We start from the raw sequence: 22,160 nt of genomic DNA, 5'->3' as shown, positions 1-22,160 counted from the left end.
AGCCGCAATCAGTTTTTGGCAGTGACTTTATGTATCCTTTATTTATGCAGTTAAAAAAAGTTATTGTTGACTTTAAATCTGGCCAAGAGGACAGCTGAAATTGCAACAAATGCAAAAATAGTTATGTAAACATATTTTAAGTGGACAATAGGGAGGACATAAGAAGCTAAGCAGGGAAGATAAGGGCAGGAGAGGAGAAAAGTGCGACCGCCTTCGCTGAGAGCCAAAAGAGAAGGCTCTGTCTTTGAATCTGACTAAAGTCTGTGTAAGTTTTCAAATGTCTCACATTCCTTGTTTGCAAACAGCTGGCAGTCACTGGGACTAAACATAGCCTGAGCAGTTATGAACAAGACCTTTTGTCTTAACTGTAACTTCCAGTTAGTGTGGGTGTGCCTGGCTACAGTTTCCCGTCAGATTTGCATAGTCAGAACTTCCGGACAAATGAACTACACTCCTTTCAGCCCTAAAACACTTAAAACAACTGACACAGCACATCTCCCCACAATAGTCAGTTTGTATGACAAACCAAATCTGGGAGTGGCTGATGCATTCATCTACATGCTGCAGAGAGGTTATACTTCCATCTAGACAGTAACAGCTGCTAGGCTTTTTTGATTTCTTAAGTGCGATTCGGCCATTTGGTGATGCACAAATACATCAGAGATAAGCAGGAGCAGGAGTACAGCACAGATGTGTTGGATTTTGTGGAGAGGTATGGGAGAAATCCCAGATGTGAACAGGCCAGAGAGATGGTGATGTTGATGTGATGTGGGGAAGTACCAGTACCTGTGGGGGGACACTCCCACTAGGTTTAAATCTGGGACTCCCCACCATTTGACCTTAGAACTGAAGAAGCTTCTCGGATGAGAGGTGAAACGTCTTCAAGCAACTTAAAGAAGTCCAGACGCTTTTCTTTGCAAGCTCCTTAGACTACGATGACCTGAATGAATGAAGTCACTTTGAATGCGTTGTGATTGTTGGTGCTAGACGCAGTGTTGCCAACTCCTCAGTAAGGAAAATCGCTATTGGCTGTGCTAAAAGTCGCTAGAAGTCGCTAAATGACGTCATCGCCTAATTTGCATAATTGGTCATGCTAATGTAATTGTAACCTGCGTTGTTGGAGAGAGGAATAACATCGTGGAAGAGACATAAGGTGAGTAAAAAACGTCTTAAACGAATTTAGAATTTATTTAGAACTACAAATTATTATTAAATTTCTTTAATTTATTACAATTATTATTTTTTAATAATGTCACAATTCCAACCCTGCTCCTTTATCCGGGCCTGGACCGGCAAAAGTGACCCGAGATTGGCACTCTGGTGGAGTTAATTTGTGTGTAGGCTATGTGTGTTTATAAGTAGTTTTAAACCTTGTGATCCACAAAACAGCATAACAGTAAAAGAAGAACAGACTGTGTTACAGTCAGTGCGGAGCAGCGACTTTGCTCATAAGCGATTCATTTGCAGTTTGGACGCACGGGTGTGAACATCTCCTGCCCTGATAGCGTGTTGAGCTGGGGGAGGACCATCCTCCGCCCGTGAGCGCTTTGGAACGGGCGAGGTGCCCACGGCAGCACCGCTGCTTGTTGAGAGTGAAAGCGATACGCGCTTTCACGTCAAAAAGTCGTCATAAATAAGTCTCCAGTAACACCAGAAAAAGTCGCCAGATTTGTCGCTAGTCGCTTTTTAGAAAAAAAGTCGCTAAGGGGCTCTGAAAACTCGCTAAATATAGCGACAAAGTCGCTAAGTTGGCAACACTCGCCAGACGGGCTGGTCTGAGTATTTCAAAAGCTGCTGATCCGCAATAACTGTCCCACCAAATGAGGTGACCGTAGATGCACAGCTTGTTACAGGAGAGGGCGGCAAAGACAAAGAAACTAAAAGCACGCAGGCCGTGACGTGACGAAAAAGAAACAGAGCTCTTGCTCCGCATCTGTAATGTCATAATAAAAGGCGCGCATCGTCTGCGCCAGCGCGTCGACGTTTCAAAACATTCACATGGACAATGAATGAAGGCACCACCATTATTACCGTGTTATGAAGTTCCGTTAACCGTCCCGCCTATGAGCCGATGAGGAACCGTCCAATCAGGCCGTCTCCTCCTCTTTGGAAAGAACCTCTGATCTTCACGAGCTCTGGATTCATCCGAGAGGCTTTTTTAAACTGAGAGGAGGCTCGCCTCACGGTGACTGCGCGACGTTTCTAACGAAAGTCATCCCCGCGTCTCGCTCCCTCTTTCATCCTGTAACAGGTTAAAAACGGAAATACAAACTCGAATTACTTTTGAAAACGAGCGGGAACTGCCAGTAAATGCATCACATGCTTGAAATCACGCGTGGAGGCGACATTTGATTTTTTCTTTCTTTCTTTCTTTCTTTTTTTTTTGGCTGTTTTTCGGGGGGATTTTCAGCTCGAGTCGTTTGGAAAATGTGATGCCACGCACTGAACAGCAGGAGGAAGGTGTGCTACGGTTTTAATCTCATTTGACGTAAGTTTTTATATTTATCTATTTAATTATTTTGTGTTTTTGCTTGCTTTTAGTTATTCAGACATCATTGTCACAGTTCTGGCTTTGGTTCCGTTTTTTCAGGGTGCAGGCGGCTTACTGTATCCCTGACATATAGATATTGTGAAAAGGCTCCATGCAGCTTTTTCCATAAACAGGCCCAAACATCACATCAATAAAATGTCACGCAGGAAAATCAGCAGGGGAGCAGGAAAAATAGGCAAAATCTGTAATATTATTTTATTTGAATATTCTAATTATGACCTACATGGAGTATATCAGTATCTCGGGAAGGGTGGGAGAGGCATCATTTATTTTGCTGCTGGACAAGCATAACATGGTCAAATAGAAGCTGTAAACATGTAATCAGTGTTGATTGTACTCTACCGGAGTACTCGAAGCGCTCTATACAACACGCCACATTCACCCATTCACACAAGCACTATCTTCTATGCTTTTTAAGTGCTTTCTAACTACCATGCACACACATGGTGTTTTGTATTCTGATCGATACAACTTGGAGTTGATATCTTGCGCAAGGATATTTGGTATATGCCAAATATCCTTGCGCAAGATATCGCTTGTTTCATCCAGTTTCATCATAATAAAACTAATGAATTAGTCCTATCTCCAGTCATATATTTTCTTAATTTTGCTTTCCCAGTTCTAAAAAAAAAAAAATCAAACAAACAAACAGACAAAAATAAAACAATGTAAGGGGGTATAAGATATTTTTAGTTTTATACATAAGGACTGCACCTAATGATATATTTTTAAATTTCAGAATAATTAGTTTAGGGGTAACTTGTCAAAAACCAGATGTGCAATAAATCTCCAGCTCTGCCGTGTGTCAAAATAAACACTGAACCCACGGGGAAGCCACTGAGCTGAATACAGCTCAAAACAAAATCGAGATATAATTAGTCACTTCTAATATTTGAATTTGAAGTGACTAATTTTGTCTAATTCTTGTTCAGTAACAGCTTGAGCTGCACAGTCAAGGATGATGTAAGGGTGGGAGGGACATGTTTCAGATTTCTGTATTTGGCCAGTCCACCCTCCCGGATTATTTCAGTCTTCAACACAGCCTACAGAAAAATTTTAGGTGATAAGTTTGCTTTGTATTGCGTTTTAAAGGGACACCTGATATGAGTCTCTCTGACCAACTCTGCAATGCCTGTGCAACTGGAAATCTATTAGAAATCATAACTTTACTGCAAAATGGAGCTGATGTAAATATTAAAAATGTGTTTAATAGGACTGCAATACAGGTAAGTAATAAAAACCGTTTGAACTGGCTTTTTTCCAAAGTGATTTTAAACATATTTGGACGATTTCAGTCTGTTTTGCTTGCTAGCAGCTTGATTTACTTCCTTGTTTTAGTGCTTTGTGTTAGAGGCTGAGGCCTCCTCACATGTACTCTTCAAATATCCACCAGCTTCGATAATGTCATCATTATACTGAATACAATCGTCTCAGATCGATGTAAATATTTTTTGAAGTGCAGAAATCTGTATGTGGCAGTTATAAGTTTGGACTCTCCAAAATAGATTTAAGTGTAGTGAAAAAGATGAACAGTTTACCAAAAGTCTAAAAAGCTGAAATTCATGATTTACTATCAGATTTTAATACATTTATAGATTAATATAAATACATATGTATGTGCATGAGTGTGTTTTATGGAGTAATAAGATGTTCTGTTATCACTTCCTTAGTTTCACAATTTCTTTTTCAAATGCAGATTTTGTACTTGACTCAGAAAGAGCTGTAGTTTTTTTTTTTTTATCACATGAAGTAAAGAATAAACTTGTGTTCATATTATTGTAATTAAGAGAAATCAGCAAATCCGAGACAACATTAAAGTCTGAAATTGTCAATGGAGCTGAGGAGCAGCAAAATGGTGGTGTTAAGGAAATGGTGAGTGAGGGTGTTAGCTGTTAAAAAGAACCTGGATTTATTCAGATGTACATTTTTTGCTTTAGGACAAAATATATAAATTGTTCAAGTCTCTTAATTTTACAAGAAGCGGAAAATAAAGAATAAGTATTTACTGGTTTATGGTTGTGGGCAGAGGTCTGAACAGATCCTTTATGTATCTATCCAACACCATGTTTGGGGAAAAAAAGTCTTAGTCTGAGTTTTGTTTTTGTTTGTTTTAGTGATAACTTTTTAAGTAGCAGCTGCATTTCATCATAAAGTAGGGCACAGAAAAGAAAGCAGAGTCGTGAAGCATGAGGCACACAGACAAAGGACCCGCCCATGTCTACAGCAAACAAGGAAAAAGGAAAAAGGGCTGCTTCCCACATTCTAACACACACGCACAATCACATACGCACATGCTCGCGTATCAACATTCCACTGAACAAATGTATTCATTATTGTATTACTTTTCTTTCTTGTGTATAAATAAAGACAAGTGCAAGAACAGAGCATGCACATCACAGGGCCCCCACTTTGGTGTGAGCGCTCTGCCCTGCAAGTAAAAACTGCAGCGTGTGTGTTTCTACTCTCTGACTCTAAGCTGAAGAAGTGTCTTTAGAATAAATCTCTTGACACTACAAAAACAGAATTTTCCATTTTTTATGCTCGTGTCAAATATAAGTTACTAGAAAAATATTGAAAAAATGAAGAAAAAAACAACAATTCGATGCTTAATTAATTTCCTGCTATTAAAGATGATATCACTGAAAAAATTACATTTGAAAACCAAACAAGATTTTGAAATCCATACATATCTAGTTTAATTGCTTGCTTGCTTGATTAAAATTAATTCTTCCAGGATGGAGTTACCTTTAAGAGCAAACCTGTTCAGAAAGGCAAATAATCATGTGCAGCAGTTTGACCAGAAGGCCTGTTTTTAGCGGAGGTAGCGAAGACATTTAAGTGGGAACTCCAGTCTCATGAAAATGAACCAATGGGCTGCTGTCAGTGCTTGTTAGGCCTGTGCGCAGCGAACCAAAAGTCCGTCAGCCCAACGTGAAAAATGCCCGGTTTGCCAGATTAGCAGCCCGTGCCCTGCTTGGATCTGATTTTAAACGTGCTTTTTTGTTGTTGTTTTTGCTCGTGCACTGTCTGCGTGTCACACGAGGTTTAATATGAACGATCATATTGGGTGCAGGCCTGCAGCTGAACGGTCCACTCAGAGAGGAAGCTCCTCCTCGTTGACCGCTCATCCAACATATCGTGTGCTCGCGAGTTCATAATTATGCATAGTAACTTTGAAATTCATACATGCTGACATGCACGAGTCCAGACGAGCTGGTGAAGATGTTTTTCACCTATCTGTATGACGCAGTCCTTACCTGTCTGCCACCAATAGAAACAGGTCCGCTGATGCTGCTGTCCAATGGCAGGCGCAGATTTTCCCTGTGACGACAAGAAACGTCAGGAGGAGAGGCGGGGCCAATGCGGGGCCAATGAATTAATAGCAATACATTTATTGAGAATTAAATGCATTAAATTGGGATTTGGTGTCATGGGATGAATTTAATATTTAAATATAAAAATGATAATCGCCAGGCACACCCTGGGCAGCTCCTTAAAGCTTCTTCTTCTCCTAAATTATCTCCCGCATCCATCCTCTCTCTCCCTCCATGCTGTGTGTGTGCAGGTAGTGAAGTTGGGGGACTCCCGGGTCATTGAGACTCTGCTGCAAGCGGGGGCAAATCCAAATGTGCCAGATCCCTCCTGCGGTCTCACCGTGACCCACGATGCCGCTCGTGAAGGATTCGTGGATTCTGTGCGCGTGCTGCTAAACTATGGGGCCGACGTTAACATCGCAGATGAAAGAGGTACGGAATTAAATGATTTGATTTACTTCTGTTTTGTTTTCTTCTCGCACCTGGTTTTTATTGACCTATAACTCCATATGAAGGTAACCTTCCGCTGCACCTGGCCGCCAGTAAGGGTCACCTGGAGGTTGTCAGGCTGCTCATTGGATACACCGAGAATCGCGGCGTACGCAACAATGACGGACTCACCGCCGAGCAGCTCGCGCGCGGCAATGGCCACACGGACACAGCCACGTTCATCCAAAACCATCAGTGAGTGGATCAAACTGCACCTTACACGAGAAGAGTTTCTGCTCCCAAAATAATATGGGAGGGATTTTTCCTGAGCCCAGTTAAGTCAAAAACACAAAATAAAGGAACAAAACAAAAGTTTTAGTGTAGTGTGTGTGTGTGTGTGTGTGTGTGTGTGTGTGTGTGTGTTTAGCAATAAAGAGCCATGTAAAAGATGTAGGCTAATTATTTTACATGTCAGTACAGTGGTTTGTGCTCTGAATATTTTGTAGTTTTGTGAGTTTTAAGGCTTCAGGCGTGAGTTTGTTTTTTCTTGTTCTGTTAGTTTTTGTAATTCTGACCTTATTGGTTTAATTATGAATGACCTAAAATGACATTAGTGGACAAATTCCAGCTGCTGGAGCATAACAGTGAGATGTAAAAATTATGTCACGTCAATAACACACATAATGGTCTTAATTTTTTTTTTTCATCTTTTCAACACTAAAAGATACATATTGAAAAATAAAAAATAAAATTCAGTTAAATTTAATAATAAATAACACAGGGATAAGTGGTCGTGGATAGAGTGAAACTATTGTTTCTATCAGCTTACATATAGACTTAATAATAATAATAATAATAATGGATTGCATTTATGCTGAAGCACTATAATCTTTCATTTGTTTCTAGAACCTTTGTGAAACTAAATGAGCAGATTACTGTCTGTGGCCACAACATGTGCTGTGTGTTTAAATCTGTTGCATTTGAGTCATCTTACTTTGCTATTACATTAACAAATGAAATCAAATTTGTATTCTGTTTTTCTTTAATATTTAGGTGACATTTACAGTCACCTAAGTACAGTTGTGCTTTCACATGTTTACTAAGCAGAAGTTAGGAAGTAAAGCCATAAGATTTACACTACAGAGAGTAGTGCAAGGAGCAATTTTATACTTATTAAACCAGTATGCACCTTTACAGGCTACACAATGAATTTAAGGATAATGTTTACATGTTAATAGTCAAATCGTTAAAATCTGTCAATAGACTCTGAGCTTTCTGAGGCCCGTCCATTGTGTGCCAGAAAACAGCGTTTCTGAATGTAAAGGAAACATAATGCTGCTGTTACCTTTTCTATAAAATTATCTAAATATTATTTTCCAGTTCACAGATTGAACTGGTTTGTTTGTTTCTTGTGTTTCGTCAGCGAGGCTTTGAACTCTAATAAAGCGCCTCTTTTTGATACTCAGCTCGAAACATTTAACCGAAAGTGAAACTTAAAATCTTTCGCGTGCAGTTTGAAATTAAACGACCGTCTTGTTGTTCAGTTTTCAATAGCAAATAATTACACCGAGCTTGTAATAACCCAGTGGTGATACTGTTGTTTAACTTATTCATTACCGGAATTAGAATTATTGCAACCTGTATTTGAAGTGTGTCAGCCTGAACTCGCGAGCTTTGTTTTTATGTCAATTCGTTATTAGAGGAAACCGGAGGTCGCTGTGTTAAAGCTTCTTTCTGAAATCATCTCCAATCAGATTCCAGTCAGACGTCAGCTCATCGTTAATGAGCATGCGCATACGCCGCATCTTCTTTAGTTTTTTTTTTTTCTCAGACAGGACCGGACAGCTGAACCTGCAACAGAGCGAGCGCGATTTTGACTTCACCTCAGGTTTCCGCCACCACAAAGTCCTCGATATGCGTGGGTTTTTGTTTGTTTTGGGGGGTGTAACTTTAGATTGTGTCTGGGTGCATATGGAAATAAAACGCACACTGCTGACAAAGCTTTCCTTTATGGCACAAAAGCAATAATTAAAAGACTCTCACGTGACCGCACATGAGAAGCGAAAAATGCCCACCTTAGAGGAGCCTAGGCAAGAATCGATCAATCCGAGACAAATGACAGCGTTGTGGAGGATGTAAGCGGGCTGAGCGCAACGAACAGTTTAAAGGTGACAAACCAGTTTTTCTTTTGCTTCGGAACAAACAGAGGTTTTAATGTCAGTTAAAATTTATCCCAGGGTTAAAATCAAATTTGCGCTCATGCCTCGTGGAGCTGACGACACAGTGAAAATGTTTAACTTTTATAGACTGTAAAACACATTGCAGTTCCACTTATTTTATAATTTTTCAGGTCTAATTTTAGTTAGTATGCATGGATGCAGAGGTTAAATATGTGCCATGAACTTCCACATTTTTCTCCCACAGCTAAGAGGAAGGATGTGATTAAGAGAGCCTGGAGTCTGTTTGGAAAGCAACTTCTTCTTCTGATCTTTTGTTTCCCGAACTTTTTTGCCGGACATTGAACACGTCTATACGTTAAAAACAATAATTAGCGCTACAAAAACTAAAGAACAAAAATCTGGGATTTATATTCACAGTCTGGTGGAAAGAATACTTTGCAACACTTGCTTACTAAATGAGAGAATGTGACTCTTTCATATGGTTATTGAAAAACTGTGAAGCTGAGTGCATAAAAGTGTTTTTCATTGTTATTTTTATGCATTTACCAAACTAATACCTTACATACTGTGAAACATTGCTTTCACATTCACCATTAGGTGCATCTACACACTTCCGACACAGTCACATAAACATTAACTTCTTTTTGATGCTGCATTTTGTTTGATGGTGTTATGTTCTGGTCATCAATGAAAGCTCTCAGAAAACCCCTGGCACCTTTGTGTCTGGGCTAACATTTATCTAAAGCTTCAAAGTTAGTACAAAGTTATGTTGTACCAAACAGCAAGCATCAAAGTGTATCATCTAATTGTAACCTACGGTCTTCTGTTTTTTGTGCACGCAAATAAATCACACGTGAAATTTTCTTCTTCTGTATTGTCTGTTTTATTATTTTCCTTTAGCACATCACAGTCATATTTACTCTTACCAACAAGAAAAGGTTTTGCAAATAACCATTAACACACATAATTTATCATATAAGAAAAGTTTGCTCTTTAAATCTTTAGTAGGTTTTTTTTTAAATCCAAAGAATTCCTGTGAGTTTGGTTATCTTAATTAGAAGCCGTCACTCTGGATTGTGACTAAGCAAAACTTTGTGCAGGCGTGCTGAACGGACATGATTCACTTTCCAGCGTTGGGTGTGTTCAGGGATTTCAACACATCCCGTTATAAGTGAAACGCTGAAGCAACGCCACATAGTATCACACTCACAGATGGTACATTTGTTATTTTTTGCATATTTGTCACAGTAAAAAAGTTTCAGATGAAAAACATTTTAATGTTGGATAAATATAACCTGGGTAATTACAAAATGCAGTCACTTCATTTATAAGGGGGAAAAAAGGCTTTCTATGGTGGCCCTGAGAGGCCAAACGGACTGCAACTTAAGAAAACACTTGCAAAAGGAAAAATGCTGCAAAAAGAAAAACGTTTGCAAAAAGAAAAATGCTGCAAAAAGGAAAACACTTGTAAAAAGAAAAATGCTGCAAAAAGAAAAACACATCCAAAAAGAAAAACGCTGCAAAAAGAAAAACGCTGCAAAAAGAAAAACGCTGCAAAAAGAAAAATGCCGCAAAAAGAAAAATGCTGCAAAAAGAAAAACGCTGCAAAAAGAAAAATGCTGCACAAAGAAAAACGCTGCAAAAAGAAAAACACTTGTAAAAAGAAAAACACTGCACAAAGAAAAACACTTGTAAAAAGAAAAACACTGCACAAAGAAAAACGCTGCAAAAAGAAAAATGCTGCACAAAGAAAAACGCTGCAAAAAGAAAAACACTTGTAAAAAGAAAAACGCTGCAAAAGCACACACAACACAATGGAAATGTTTCTGTGGAGACAATAACGGGACGGACCAGTTGCTCGAACCAAAACATGCTAACAAGTGCACTGGGGCTGTGTCCCAATTAAGAGACTGCACGCTTGAAGTACGCGCACTACGCGTACTATGTACGGTGCGTACTATGAGTACGAGAAGTGCGGAAGTGAGAGGCTTGTGAAATGGGACAGTATACGCTTCGTCGCGCTGTTCAGGTGCATTTGGAGTATGCATTTGAAGCACACTTCGAATTGGGACAGCCGTCGTCGCGTGGCGGTGACGTAACCGCACTTAAAATGCGTACTTCAAGCGTGCAGTCTCTTAATTGGGACACAGCCTGGGACTGGGAGACACTTCAAAGAAGTGGAAGTGGAGCGGCCAAAGAGTAAACTTTCAAAAGTAAGTTCTGAATATTATGTCACTTATTTATGTGCAAATGTTTAATAATGAGGAACATTAAAACATTACTGTTGGCCACATGCCGGCAAAGTTATGTGACATTAGCGATGTTTGTACTTTCAGCGTTTACTTTGTTTTAAAGCCTTTACTTTATACGCCGTTCAATAGTTGACCTTAATCTCACAGAGAATATGATGATTTTGTGGATAATTAAAGTCAGTCATATATCCACAAACACAACAGGCTGAAAGTCAGTGACGCTGCTCTGTTTGCAGTCCTGAATATCACAGCACAAGCAGGATCCACTGCACTGTTAATGTGAGCTATGTTATATTGCTGCCTCTGTTCGGTGGTGTCGAGCCAAACGAATGCGTGTTTGAACGAGCTGACGGTTCACTCGTTAAGCTGAAAGAAAGATGCTTTAATCACAGCAGTCACACATGTGTCCACTGCACCATCTGGGACTCTTCTTGTTTACACTCGTAATAACACAAACACTAAATCCTCCTTCTCTGGTGCTGTTGTGTAGCAGTGTGTACACCTGAGACTGTCACCTGTCTGTCTGTCCTGCACTCTCTCTCTGTTTCTTTCTCTCTGATTGTGGAATAAAAGTATGAACATGTGTTTATAAGTTACACTTGTGTTTGAATCCTGCAGCTTATCACACATTTGATTTCCATGTGTGACGACTGCAAGTGTCCAGAGTGAGAACAGACTGAGGGAGCCACTGCATTACATCATCTGTGAGGCTTTGCACCCCTGATGATCCACCAGGACAAACTCAGCAGTGTGTGAGGAAGAGGAGGAGGAAGAGCCAGCAGCAGCTGACAGATGGAGAGAATAGACAGACTGTTCCCTGTTTGTGAAGGACTGCTAGGAAAGTTTAACATAACTGTCTGTCCTGAATCAGTCTTATTAGGTAATGTTCAAATAATGTGATCATCCCAGTGTTTCCAGTGTGGGAGAAAGTACTCAGGGCCTTCAAGTTACACACTATGAAAGGCAGCAACAAGTTTAATGTTCAGAAACCTAAAGTATGTATCAGCAGCAGAATGGAGCTAAAATAAATGTTGGTTTCAGTTCTATGAAGCTTTGAGTATTTTGGATCAGTAGCACTGCTGTGTTTGTTGCATCATATTGCTGTAATTGTTTACATGCTTTATATATTCTGAGATAAGTTGATCTATAGTGTTACATCATATTCTATAAGGATGTTATGTGTTTGTAGACTTCCTGCCCAGTTTGACCCATTTAGCAGAAGTCAGCCTGTTTAAGACTCTGATATCTATTCTGTATGACTTAAAGCAGTTATGACATGGTCTGATTTTCTCACCCAATAAAGGAATATTTAATATATCAGTCGACTCTTCATTCTATCAGAAACAGTTATCACAGCTCGTACATTTGCTTTTTCCACATATATGTAAGCATTGAGCCAAATTTAGTAATGCCAACATATTAAAAGAACAATATTTGTCTCTTATATATGATACACCTATATATGCATTGTCAAAGATACTTGTCTTTAAGGTGATAGGAAATATAAATAACTGCAACTTGAATCTTTACTGAAGCTCAGAGTTTGGCACAGAGTTCATGTTCACTGCTGTAATAACTAATAATGATTAATATAATATTGGCCATATTATATTTACATTACCAAAGTGAGATGACTTTAGTCTCATGAACAACATGAGCTAATTGTTATTTACTAGCTAATCTTAAAATGACTGTTCAGTGCAGAAATGAAGCCCAAAAATCATGTTTTACTGTCCTGTGGTCTCAGCCTCAGATACTTATCAAATCACACAAAGTTCAAATAGAAACAAATGTACAAAATATGTTCTCCTTCATTTCTGTCAAACAAAGCTGTATGAAACGTTTCCAGCTGTTAGTATCATGGTTGCTAGGCAACCTGGGCAGCGTGACGGAGGCTAGACCGTCCCATTTCACAAGCCTACAAGCCTCGCACTTCACTCAAAGACCTCAGCGGTCTTTGAGTACGCGGCCCTTGAGGACCGTTTAAGGCTGCAGACCCTGAATTGGGATACAGCCATACATACATGTTTTGGTTCCTGCAACTGGTCCGTCCGGTTATTGTCTCCCCAGAAACATTTCCGTTGTGTTGTGTGTGCTTTTGCAGCGTTTTTCTTTTTGCATGTGTTTTCTAAAGTTGCAGTCCGTTTGGCCACTCAGGGCCACCGTAGCTTTCCAGACCTACGTGGCCCTGTGTGAAAAGTACTTACCCACCAAGAACTTTCACATCACCGTGGAGAAACTTTGGTCCACCATTTTTGGCAGAATTGCGCTTGAGCAGGAACGTTAACGTTGTAAAGACACACCTTTCAGCACAAGCACTTCACCAGATGCTAGTGATGTGTCGGTCGCGAACGAAACGGCTCTTAGAGCCGGGTCTTTGACGTGAACGACACAATCCGGCTCCTTATCCTTATCCTTATCCTTTACAGCAGTGATTATTACGGCTGTTTACATTCCCCCACAAGCCGACACTGACCGTGCACTCAGGGAACTGTACAGCGCGATCAGCAGCGAGGAAACCGCACACTCAGAGGCAGCGTTTATCACAGCCGGAGACTTTAATAAGGGAAACCTGAAGAAAGTCTCACCAAAACTCCATCAACACATCCTTTTCAACACACGTGGAAACCGGCTACTCGACCACTGTTACACCTCTTTCCGGGATGCGTACAAAGCCCTCCCCCGCGCCCCATTCGGCCAATCAGATCACTGCTCCATCCTGCTCCTGCCCGCCTACAGGCAGAAGCTGAAACAGGAAGCTCCAACCCGGAGGGCGGTGCACTGTTGGACGGACCAATCGGAGTCTGCGCTGCGGGACTGTTTTGATCACGCGGACTGGGAAATGTTTCACGTGGCCGCCAGAGACATTGATGAATACACAGACTCAGTCTGTGGATTTATCAGGAAATGCGTGGAAGATGTCGTCCCATCCAGAACAGTCAAATCCTTCCCAAATCAAAAACCCTGGATTAACGGAGATGTTCGCGCGGCACGGAACACCGCCTTTGCCTCCGCGAACACATCGGACTACAAACACGCACATTACCAACTCCGGAAGACGATCAAAGCAGCCAAACGTGAGTACAGGGACAGGGTGGAGCAACAGTTTGACAACCCTCGGAGTATGTGGCAGGGACTAAACACGATCACAGACTTTAGAGGGAAAACCAGCACACCGCAGACCACGGCCTCTCTGTGTGAGGATCTAAACGTATTCTACGCTAGATTCGACACAGCGAACACCATGAGACCGGACAGTGTGCGCACCGCGGATGACGTCAGTGCGCACACTGTGTCTGAGGAGGATGTGCGGAAGTGCTTCAGGAAGGTGAACGCACGCAAAGCTACTGGTCCGGACGGGATTCCCGGCCGCGTCCTCAGGTCATGCGCGGCTCAGCTGGCTGGAGTGTTCACGCATATCTTCAACCTTTCCCTCTCTCTGTCTGTAGTCCCAGCCTGCTTCAAAATGGCCACCATCGTCCCTGTACCCAAATCCTCCACCATCTCCTCATTGAACGACTGGCGACCTGTAGCCCTGACCCCCATCGTAAGCAAATGCTTCGAGAAGCTGGTCAGGGACGTCATCTGCTCTGCACTACCCGACTCACTGGACCCTCTACAGTTCGCATACCGCCACAACAGGTCCACTGATGATGCCATAGCCCTGACACTACACACTGCCCTGTCACACCTGGAGAAGAGAGACACGTATGTGAGGATGCTGTTTGTAGATTACAGCTCAGCATTCAATACCATCGTTCCCTCGAAGCTGGACAGGAAACTGCAGGATCTAGGACTGAGCAGCTCCCTCTGCAGCTGGATCCTTAGCTTCCTGTCTGACAGACGCCAGGTGGTCAGACTGGGCAGCATCACCTCATCCCCCATCACACTGAACACTGGTGCTCCACAGGGGTGTGTACTGAGCCCTCTCCTGTACTCACTCTACACCTACGACTGCACAGCCACTAACAGCTCCAACATCATTGTGAAGTTTGCGGACGACACTACAGTGGTGGGTCTTATCACCAACGGTGATGAGACGGCTTACAGGGAGGAGGTCAGCGCCCTGACCCACTGGTGTCAAGACAACCATCTCACCCTCAACGTCGCAAAGACAAAGGAGTTGATAGTGGACTTCCGGAGGTGCAGAGAAGTACACACCCCCATCACCATCAACGGCGCTGCTGTGGAGAGAGTGAGCAGCTTCCGGTTCCTTGGAGTACATCTGGCTGAGGATCTTACGTGGTCAGTACACACAAACAAAACAGTGAAGAAGGCGCAGCAGCGCCTCTTCTTTCTCAGGAGACTGAAAAGATTCGGCATGAGCCCCCGCATCCTCAGGACCTTCTATCACTGTGCCATTGAGAGCATCCTCACTGGATGCATCACCACCTGGTATGGCAACAGCACCGCCTACAACCGCAAAGCTCTCCAGCGAGTAGTGCGGTGCTCTGAACGGATAATTGGAGGTGAGCTTCCCTCCCTCCAAGACATCTACAGGAAGCGCTGCCTGAGGAAAGCGGGGAGGATCATCAAGGACTCCAGTCACCCCAGCCATAAACTGTTCAGACTGCTTCCATCAGGAAGGAGGTTCTGCAGCATCCGGTCCCGTACCAGCAGACTGAGAGACAGCTTCTTCCATCAGGCCATCAGACTGTTGAACACGTCATAGACACCTCAGCTTCACTACTGGAACTTCAACATTATGCACTCCACACTGTATATAAATGCCACTTGTTTTGCACATATTCAACTCTGTATATTTTATTATTATTATTTTTTTTTATTTTTTTATTTTTTTATTTTTACTATTTAATTTGTAAAAATGTGTATACACACACACACACACACACACACACACACACACACACACACACACAGGAAAATATTTAGTATACACATCCAGAAATGCATACACTATTATATATTGTACATATATTTATTAGTTTCAGGTTGGCCATTCTTGTATTTTGCTCGTTTGTGTTGTTGTGTTTGCACATCTCTGTTGCTTGTGGGGCTCGCACACAAGAATTTCACTCGCATGTGCTGTGCCAGTGTGCCTGCACATGTGATGTGACAATAAAAGTGATTTGATCTGCAGGCGAGCCTTGTGCTTTGCGCAAGGTTAAATTTCCTAAGTGATCGGTTCAATTCTGTCTTTGTAAACGGCATATTCAATGAATCATTTGTGTCGTCAGCTTGCTTGCAGTATCTCCCTGTTCTCTGCTAGTGTAATTTCTCTTCCCCTTTGACCTTCTTCGCTAATATTACATGAGCTATGGATTTTAACAAAGGTTTTTGCCATCATATCTGCCTTTTCTTCTTCTTTCACCGCTGTGACTTCCCCTTCACTTAATACTGGATACCCATATTTACTTGTAATGCCATTCATCCTTCTGATCACTGACCATACCTTACCTATGTCTGCCTCTCTCCCCACTGAATTACAAAAGCTCCTCCAACTGTCCCTCTTTGCAGTTTTAAGGGTTCTTCTCACAATAGCTTGTGATTTTTGATATTAAACAAAATTCTGATAACTCTGATTTCTTTTTAACATCCTAAAAGCTTTATTTCTGCACTTAATTGCTGCATCACATTCCTTTGTCCACCAGGTTACAATCTTCCTGTTTCTGCCTCCTTTCAGCTTTAATTCAATTCAATTCAATTTTATTTATATAGCACCAAATCACAACAACAGTCGCCTCAAGGCGCTTTATATTGTACAGTAGATCCTACAATAATAGATACAGAGAAAAACCCAACAATTGAGCCCGTTCTCACTCCCGAGGCGTAACATGCTGACATTTTGTCATGTCCCGCGGCATTCCTGAGGAACGTGAAAGGTGACCTTCCGCGTTCTTGTGGTACGCGCTGGGTTATGGATGAAATCCAGTGGAATGACGCTCCCGCTGTAATAGACGTTCCAGCCCTGTATTCCAGCCCTAAACCTAACCTTATCCCTAGGCCTAACCATAACCTTATTCCTGACCTTAACCAGGACTTTAATGACGTTAAATAGCATGTTTCCAAGAGATTTGAAGAAAAAGAGTGAACATGTGTAGATTGAGTCCAGACGGTTCTCACATTTCCTCATTTTACCGAGGTCGTCATTTAGGAACGTGTTGGGTAGTCGAAAACGTAATATGTTGACGATTTGTCACCTAGCGTAAAATGTTACGCTTTGGAAGTGAGAACGTGTTGAACAATCATATGACCCCCTATGAGCAAGCACTTTGGCGACAGTGGGAAGGAAAAACTCCCTTTTAACAGGAAGAAACCTCCAGCAAAACCAGGCTCAGGGAGGGGCGGGGCCATCTGCTGCGACCGGTTGGGGTGAGAGAAGGAAGACAGGATAAAGACATGCTGTGGAAGAGAGACGGAGATTAATAACAAGTATGATTCAATGCAGAGAGGTCTGTTAACACATAGTGAGTGAGAAAGGTGACTGGAAAGGAAAAACTCAATGCATCATGGGAATCCCCCGGCAGCCTACGTCTATTGCAGCATAACTAAGGGAGGATTCAGGGTCACCTGGTCCAGCCCTAACTATATGCTTTAGCAAAAAGGAAAGTTTGAAGCCTAATCTTGAAAGTAGAGATAGTGTCTGTCTCCTGAATCCAAACTGGAAGCTGGTTCCACAGAAGAGGGGCCTGAAAACTGAATGCACTAAAACCAGATCGAGTGTGTGGCCACACTGTTGCGTTGGTGCAGGCACACATGGAACTAAATTAAAAGAATCAGTAAGTTTTGTTTTTTCTTATTTCCGTTGTGTTTTGTGTGCTTTTGCAGCGTTTTTCTTATTGCTGGTGTTTTCTTAAGTTACAGTCTGTTTGGCCTCTGAGGGCCACCGTAGGGTTCACCCAGCGAGAACGCCCCACCTGTGGTGAGTGTGGCCGGCAATACTGCATTTCTGACTGCTGTTAATACGTTTCGAATTGAAACGCTGAAAAAGCACAGCGTATCCAGAAAACACATTATATTCCGCGATACAAGCACTGCCCCAGTGTCCCCTCTCCCTACTGGCTTTCAGCGACAGGCAGCAGCAAACAGGCTGCGTTTAACATCGCCTACGATAATGTCAAAGAAGAGGTTCCGTTCACTAAGTTCAAGTCCGAAATAATTCTTCACAAGAAAAATGGCTTGAACGTAAACCCAACATACGGTAATGATGTCGCGAGCACCCAGTTTATAGGTGTCGGCGCAGACACATTGAAAATAAAAGAGAAAAAAGGCAAAATTACAGGAGCTGACGGTCTGAGGGGCATGTGACTGCAGTGGAGGATAGTCCATAAGATATCGAGCTGCTCAGATGTTGAGATGTTCAGTTTGAAGCCTTTGAGACACTTTGAGGTCCTTTTAATTTAGATTTTCCTTTTATTTAATATATCTTGAGATGTTTTAAGTTTAAATTTCAGCTCAGTGAAGCACTAAGCACAAACACTTTTCAGTAACTTATCTTTCTTTTAGAACTGGAATTTTGTGTTTTGTGTTGAGAAGATTGTTATTTAATCATTTACAAATCAATATTGTCTGTATGGACAATCTTGATTTATCTTGTGCTTTTGTTTTATTGATCTTCATTTTGTCATCTCTATTATGTGTTTGATTCTATTGTTTTTGTTTGTTTGTTTGTTTGTTTGTTTGTTTGTTTGTTTGTTTGTTTGTTTTGTGTCCCGTTTGGATCTTTAGCCATCAGAATTGTTGTCTTAAGGCCAAGAAAGATGCCAAGCGGATTTATTTTACCAAGTGGATCATCATGGCCTTGCCATATTGGTCCATTTGATTGACCTTTATTATAATTATGTATTTATTTTATTTTCGGTTGCTACAAACGGGACAGACATGACTGGGGGATAGGACAGGGAGAAAGAATGAAAGAAAGAGAGGGAGAGAAAGAAAACCAAAGGGGAGAAGAGACGGTGAGAAGGGGGGAAGAAAGAAAGAAAAACAAACAAAACACCTGGGTCACCTGTATGCAGAAAAAAAAACAGAAGAGAAAGCAAACAAAAAAAAGAGCAACATAATAAATACAGCACCATCACAATAAACTAGCTAGCAGTAGATAACAGTAGATACTAAATATTAAACGCTATTGTGCAGCACGCAAGATAGACAGCGCACAATGTGCTTTGAGGCAGCAGCCAAGAAGGGTGTAGTCCGCGTCTGTGTACACCTGTGTGCACACCTGTGTGGATCAGCATGCTTGTATTACAAAGGTTTCTCCATGTAATGATCTGCTAGGGAGTTTGGGGAGTTTTATTCTATTGTTAAGTGTCCTTGGACTCAAGGTGCTTTTTAAAGGTGCTTTTTAAATAAAATCTATTATTATTATCATAATTATTATCATTATTATTATTACTTAAGTTATTTCTTTATTCAGCAGATCTGGCAGTAATCAGACCAGCAAACATGATATTTACGTCAAGTTTATGCCATTTAAAACAACGGTGTAAAAGCAAAATGTACACATCAGGCAGCTGGTTTGCCAGTTTGAAGAGACCGTAATGCTAATTTGACAAGTACAATTTTTTACTTGTATAATAAGTTTATGCTTTTGTATGTAGATAAAGTTTTGAAATGTAGTCTGACTGAATGTATGTCAAGCACCATAGATAACGTATTGGAATGTGTTACTATTGAAAGCCATGTTGAAAAAGCTAACAATATAATTATAAGTTGCATATATAGGACACCAGGATCGTGCCTTGACACATTCAATGAAAAACTTGCTGCTATGTTTAGCAACCTAAACATGCATGTCCCAGAGTAAAGCCTGCAAATAATGAACTTACCACTAAATCCCAGTTCATGAGCTCTAACAGAGTGATTGCCTCTGGAGGATTGTCGATTCCAGTGCAAGCCTGTGAGAAGAAAGCAAAACAAAAGATGAACTGCAAGTTTTATTACTTTTATTTATTGCAACGACACCTTGGAAACACAAATGTGCAAAAAAGGCAAAAAAATGTGTCACTTATAGTATCAAAGGATTATCATACCAAAAACTGACCCAGAATAAACTAGGTGCATCTGTAGCTTTAATTATATTTTAGTTTTATCTACCTGAAGGCTAAAAGAAGTCATGTGAGATGTCCCTTCTTTGGAGAAAAAAAACATTAAAGGTAACTGAAGCTTTAAATCTAAAACCTTAGCATTTTTTTTCTTTGCATGTAAGAGACCCAATAAGGGAATGTGCATCGAGGCTAGAGGGAAGGTTGTAAATGCTCTGCTTAACTATGTGGCAGGGAGCAAATTAACAATTGTATCGCCTGCTCATAAGAATGACCCCAAAGAACATTTTCAAGTACTTGGGAATGACTTTAATGGAAAGAAGGAGACACTGAAATTTTTATAATAATTTATAATATTTAGCTTGTCAACAGCAAAATGTACACATCAGGCAGCTGGTTTGCCAGTTTGAAGAGACCGTAATGCTAATTTGACAAATACAATGCTTTACTCGTATAATAAGTTTATGCTTTCTGTGAAATTTGCTCAAACACACTCACCGGCCACTTCATTAGGTACATCTGCTCAACCTCTCCTTCAGTCAAGAATCTAATGGCATCTCACACTCCGAGCATTTATCCATGTACACATGGCCAGGTTGGGCCACGATGAGCTGCTGACGTCTGAGCATCAGAATGAGGAAGAAAGGTGACTAAAGTCACTTTGAACGCGTCGTGATTGTTGGTGCCAGACGGGCTGGTCTGAGTATTTCAAAAGCTGCTGATCCGCTGGGATTCCCCTCAGAAACACCCATCTCTGGAATTTACAGAGACTAGTCCGAAAAAAGAAAATATCCACTGTGCGTGAATTCTCTGCGTGAAAAGTCCGCAATAACTGTCCCACCAAATGAGGTGACCGTAGATGCACAGCTTGTTACAGGAGAGGGCGGCAAAGAAAAAGAAACTAAAAGCACGCAGGCCGTGACGTGACAAAAAAGAAATAGAGCTCTTGCTCCGCATCTGTAATGTCATAATAAAAGGCGCGCATCGTCTGCGCCAGCGCGTCGACGTTTCAAAACATTCACATGGACAATGAATGAAGGCACCACCATTATTACCGTGTTATGAAGTTCCGTTAACCGTCCCGCCTATGAGCCGATGAGGAACCGTCCAATCAGGCCGTCTCCTCCTCTTTGGAAAGAACCTCTGATCTTCACGAGCTGTGGATTCATCCGAGAGGCTTTTTTAAACTGAGAGGAGGCTCGCCTCACGGTGACTGCGCGACGTTTCTAACGAAAGTCATCCCCGCGTCTCGCTCCCTCTTTCATCCTGTAACAGGTTAAAAACGGAAATACAAACTCGAATTACTTTTGAAAACGAGCGGGAACTGCCAGTAAATGCATCACATGCTTGAAATCACGCGTGGAGGCGACATTTTATTTTTTCTTTCTTTCTTTCTTTCTTTTTTTTTTTTTTTGGCTGTTTTTCGGGGGATTTTCAGCTCGAGTCGTTTGGAAAATGTGATGCCACGCACTGAACAGCAGGAGGAAGGTGTGCTACGGTTTTAATCTCATTTAACGTAAGTTTTTATATTTATCTATTTAATTATTTTGTGTTTTTGCTTGCTTTTAGTTATTCAGACATCATTGTCACAGTTCTGGCTTTGGTTCCGTTTTTTCAGGCTGCAGGCGGCTTACTGTATCCCTGACATATAGATATTGTGAAAAGGCTCCATGCAGCTTTTTCCATAAACAGGCTCAAACATCACATCAATAAAATGTCACCCAGGAAAATCAGCAGGGGAGCAGGAAAAATAGGCAAAATCTGTAATATTATTTTCTTTGAATATTCTAATTATGACCTACATGGAGTATATCAGTATCTCGGGAAGGGTGGGAGAGGCATCATTTATTTTGCTGCTGGACAAGCATAACATGCTCAAATAGAAGCTGTAAACATGTAATCAGTGTTGATTTTGACACACAGCTGGAGATTTATTGCACATCTTGTTTTTGATGAGTGACCCCGAAACCGATTCTACTGAATTTTGAAAATATATCATTAGGTGCCCAGTCCTTATGTAACATACATGATGCATGTAATCTAAAACCGTCTTATACCCCCTACATTGTTTTATTTGCTTTGCTTTTGTCTGTCTGTTTGTTTGTTGGCTATTTTTTTTAGAACTGGAAACACAAAACTAAGAAAAGACATGACTGAAGAAAGAGATTTGAGAAATTACTGACTGCTCACTAAAATATTTGAAGTGAAAACCAAAAAAAAAGCAAATATATTACCATCTAACTAATTCTCAACAGGCTAGCTTACTGCATTAACAATACTTTTTCAGTAACAGCTCCAGCTGCACAGTCAAGGATGATGTAAGGGTGGGAGGGACATGTTTCAGATTTCTGTATTTGGCCAGTCCACCCTCCCGGATTATTTCAGTCTTCAACACAGCCTGTGGAAAATTTTAGGTGATAAGTTTG

General features: G+C 41.2%; 2 protein-coding genes and 1 long non-coding RNA gene across 10 annotated transcripts in view; 2 read left to right on the top strand and 1 right to left on the bottom strand.

The window, feature by feature from the left end:
- The first annotated feature begins 942 nt into the window (after positions 1-942).
- cdkn2c (cyclin-dependent kinase inhibitor 2C (p18, inhibits CDK4)) lies at positions 943-9,337 on the top strand. Of its 5 annotated transcripts, XR_013095724.1 has the most exons (5): positions 943-1,153; positions 2,411-2,488; positions 6,117-6,297; positions 6,381-6,549; positions 8,719-9,337. XR_013095724.1 is itself a non-coding variant. In XM_024798616.2 (4 exons), exons 1-4 carry the CDS (start codon positions 3,655-3,657, stop codon positions 8,720-8,722), a joined length of 477 nt encoding a protein of 158 aa, XP_024654384.2. In that variant the 5' UTR covers positions 3,608-3,654; the 3' UTR covers positions 8,723-9,337. The 5 variants fall into 5 exon arrangements, 1 of the variants encoding a protein (XP_024654384.2); XR_013095725.1 differs by lacking the exon at positions 2,411-2,488 and having other exon boundaries at positions 953-1,153; XR_013095723.1 differs by lacking the exon at positions 943-1,153 and having other exon boundaries at positions 2,158-2,488.
- A 9,054-nt stretch (positions 9,338-18,391) lies between these two features.
- The window catches only part of LOC143415112 (uncharacterized), a 13,857-nt gene continuing 10,088 nt past the window's right edge, over positions 18,392-22,160 (bottom strand). Inside the window, exons 3-5 of one of the 2 annotated variants that reach the window (XR_013095727.1) lie at positions 20,233-21,000; positions 19,519-19,587; positions 18,392-18,695 (exon numbers count right to left, since the gene is read on the bottom strand). This is a non-coding gene — a long non-coding RNA (uncharacterized LOC143415112). The remainder of the gene's footprint in view (positions 18,696-19,518; positions 19,588-20,232; positions 21,001-22,160) is intronic. The other variant, XR_013095728.1, reaches the window with a different exon arrangement.
- Positions 20,941-22,160, top strand: part of LOC101484144 (cyclin-dependent kinase 4 inhibitor B) — an 11,994-nt gene continuing 10,774 nt past the window's right edge. For 2 of the 3 annotated variants that reach the window (XR_013095726.1, XM_024798705.2), the window contains exon 1: positions 22,120-22,160. This exon is cut by the window's right edge and continues 154 nt beyond it. The gene's annotated coding sequence lies outside the window, so the exon portion shown is untranslated. Of the gene's footprint in view, positions 21,251-22,119 lie in introns of those variants that run through there. The other variant, XR_001342149.4, reaches the window with a different exon arrangement.

Source organism: Maylandia zebra, linkage group LG23 (assembly GCF_041146795.1).
Source record: "Maylandia zebra isolate NMK-2024a linkage group LG23, Mzebra_GT3a, whole genome shotgun sequence".
Lineage (NCBI taxonomy): Eukaryota > Metazoa > Chordata > Actinopteri > Cichliformes > Cichlidae > Maylandia > Maylandia zebra.
The sequence above is the reverse complement of the archived record's forward strand: the minus strand, read 5'-3'. Positions and strand labels throughout refer to the sequence as shown.

Bases quoted from the DNA above. Each gene is read 5' to 3' on its own strand.
- cdkn2c (XM_024798616.2), top strand. From the start codon at position 3,655: ATGAGTCTCTCTGACCAACTCTGCAATGCCTGTGCAACTGGAAATCTA. The intron at 3,778-6,116 runs GTAAGTAATAAA...GTGTGTGTGCAG, and splicing joins TTAATAGGACTGCAATACAG to GTAGTGAAGTTGGGGGACTC. The intron at 6,298-6,380 runs GTACGGAATTAA...CTCCATATGAAG, and splicing joins TAACATCGCAGATGAAAGAG to GTAACCTTCCGCTGCACCTG.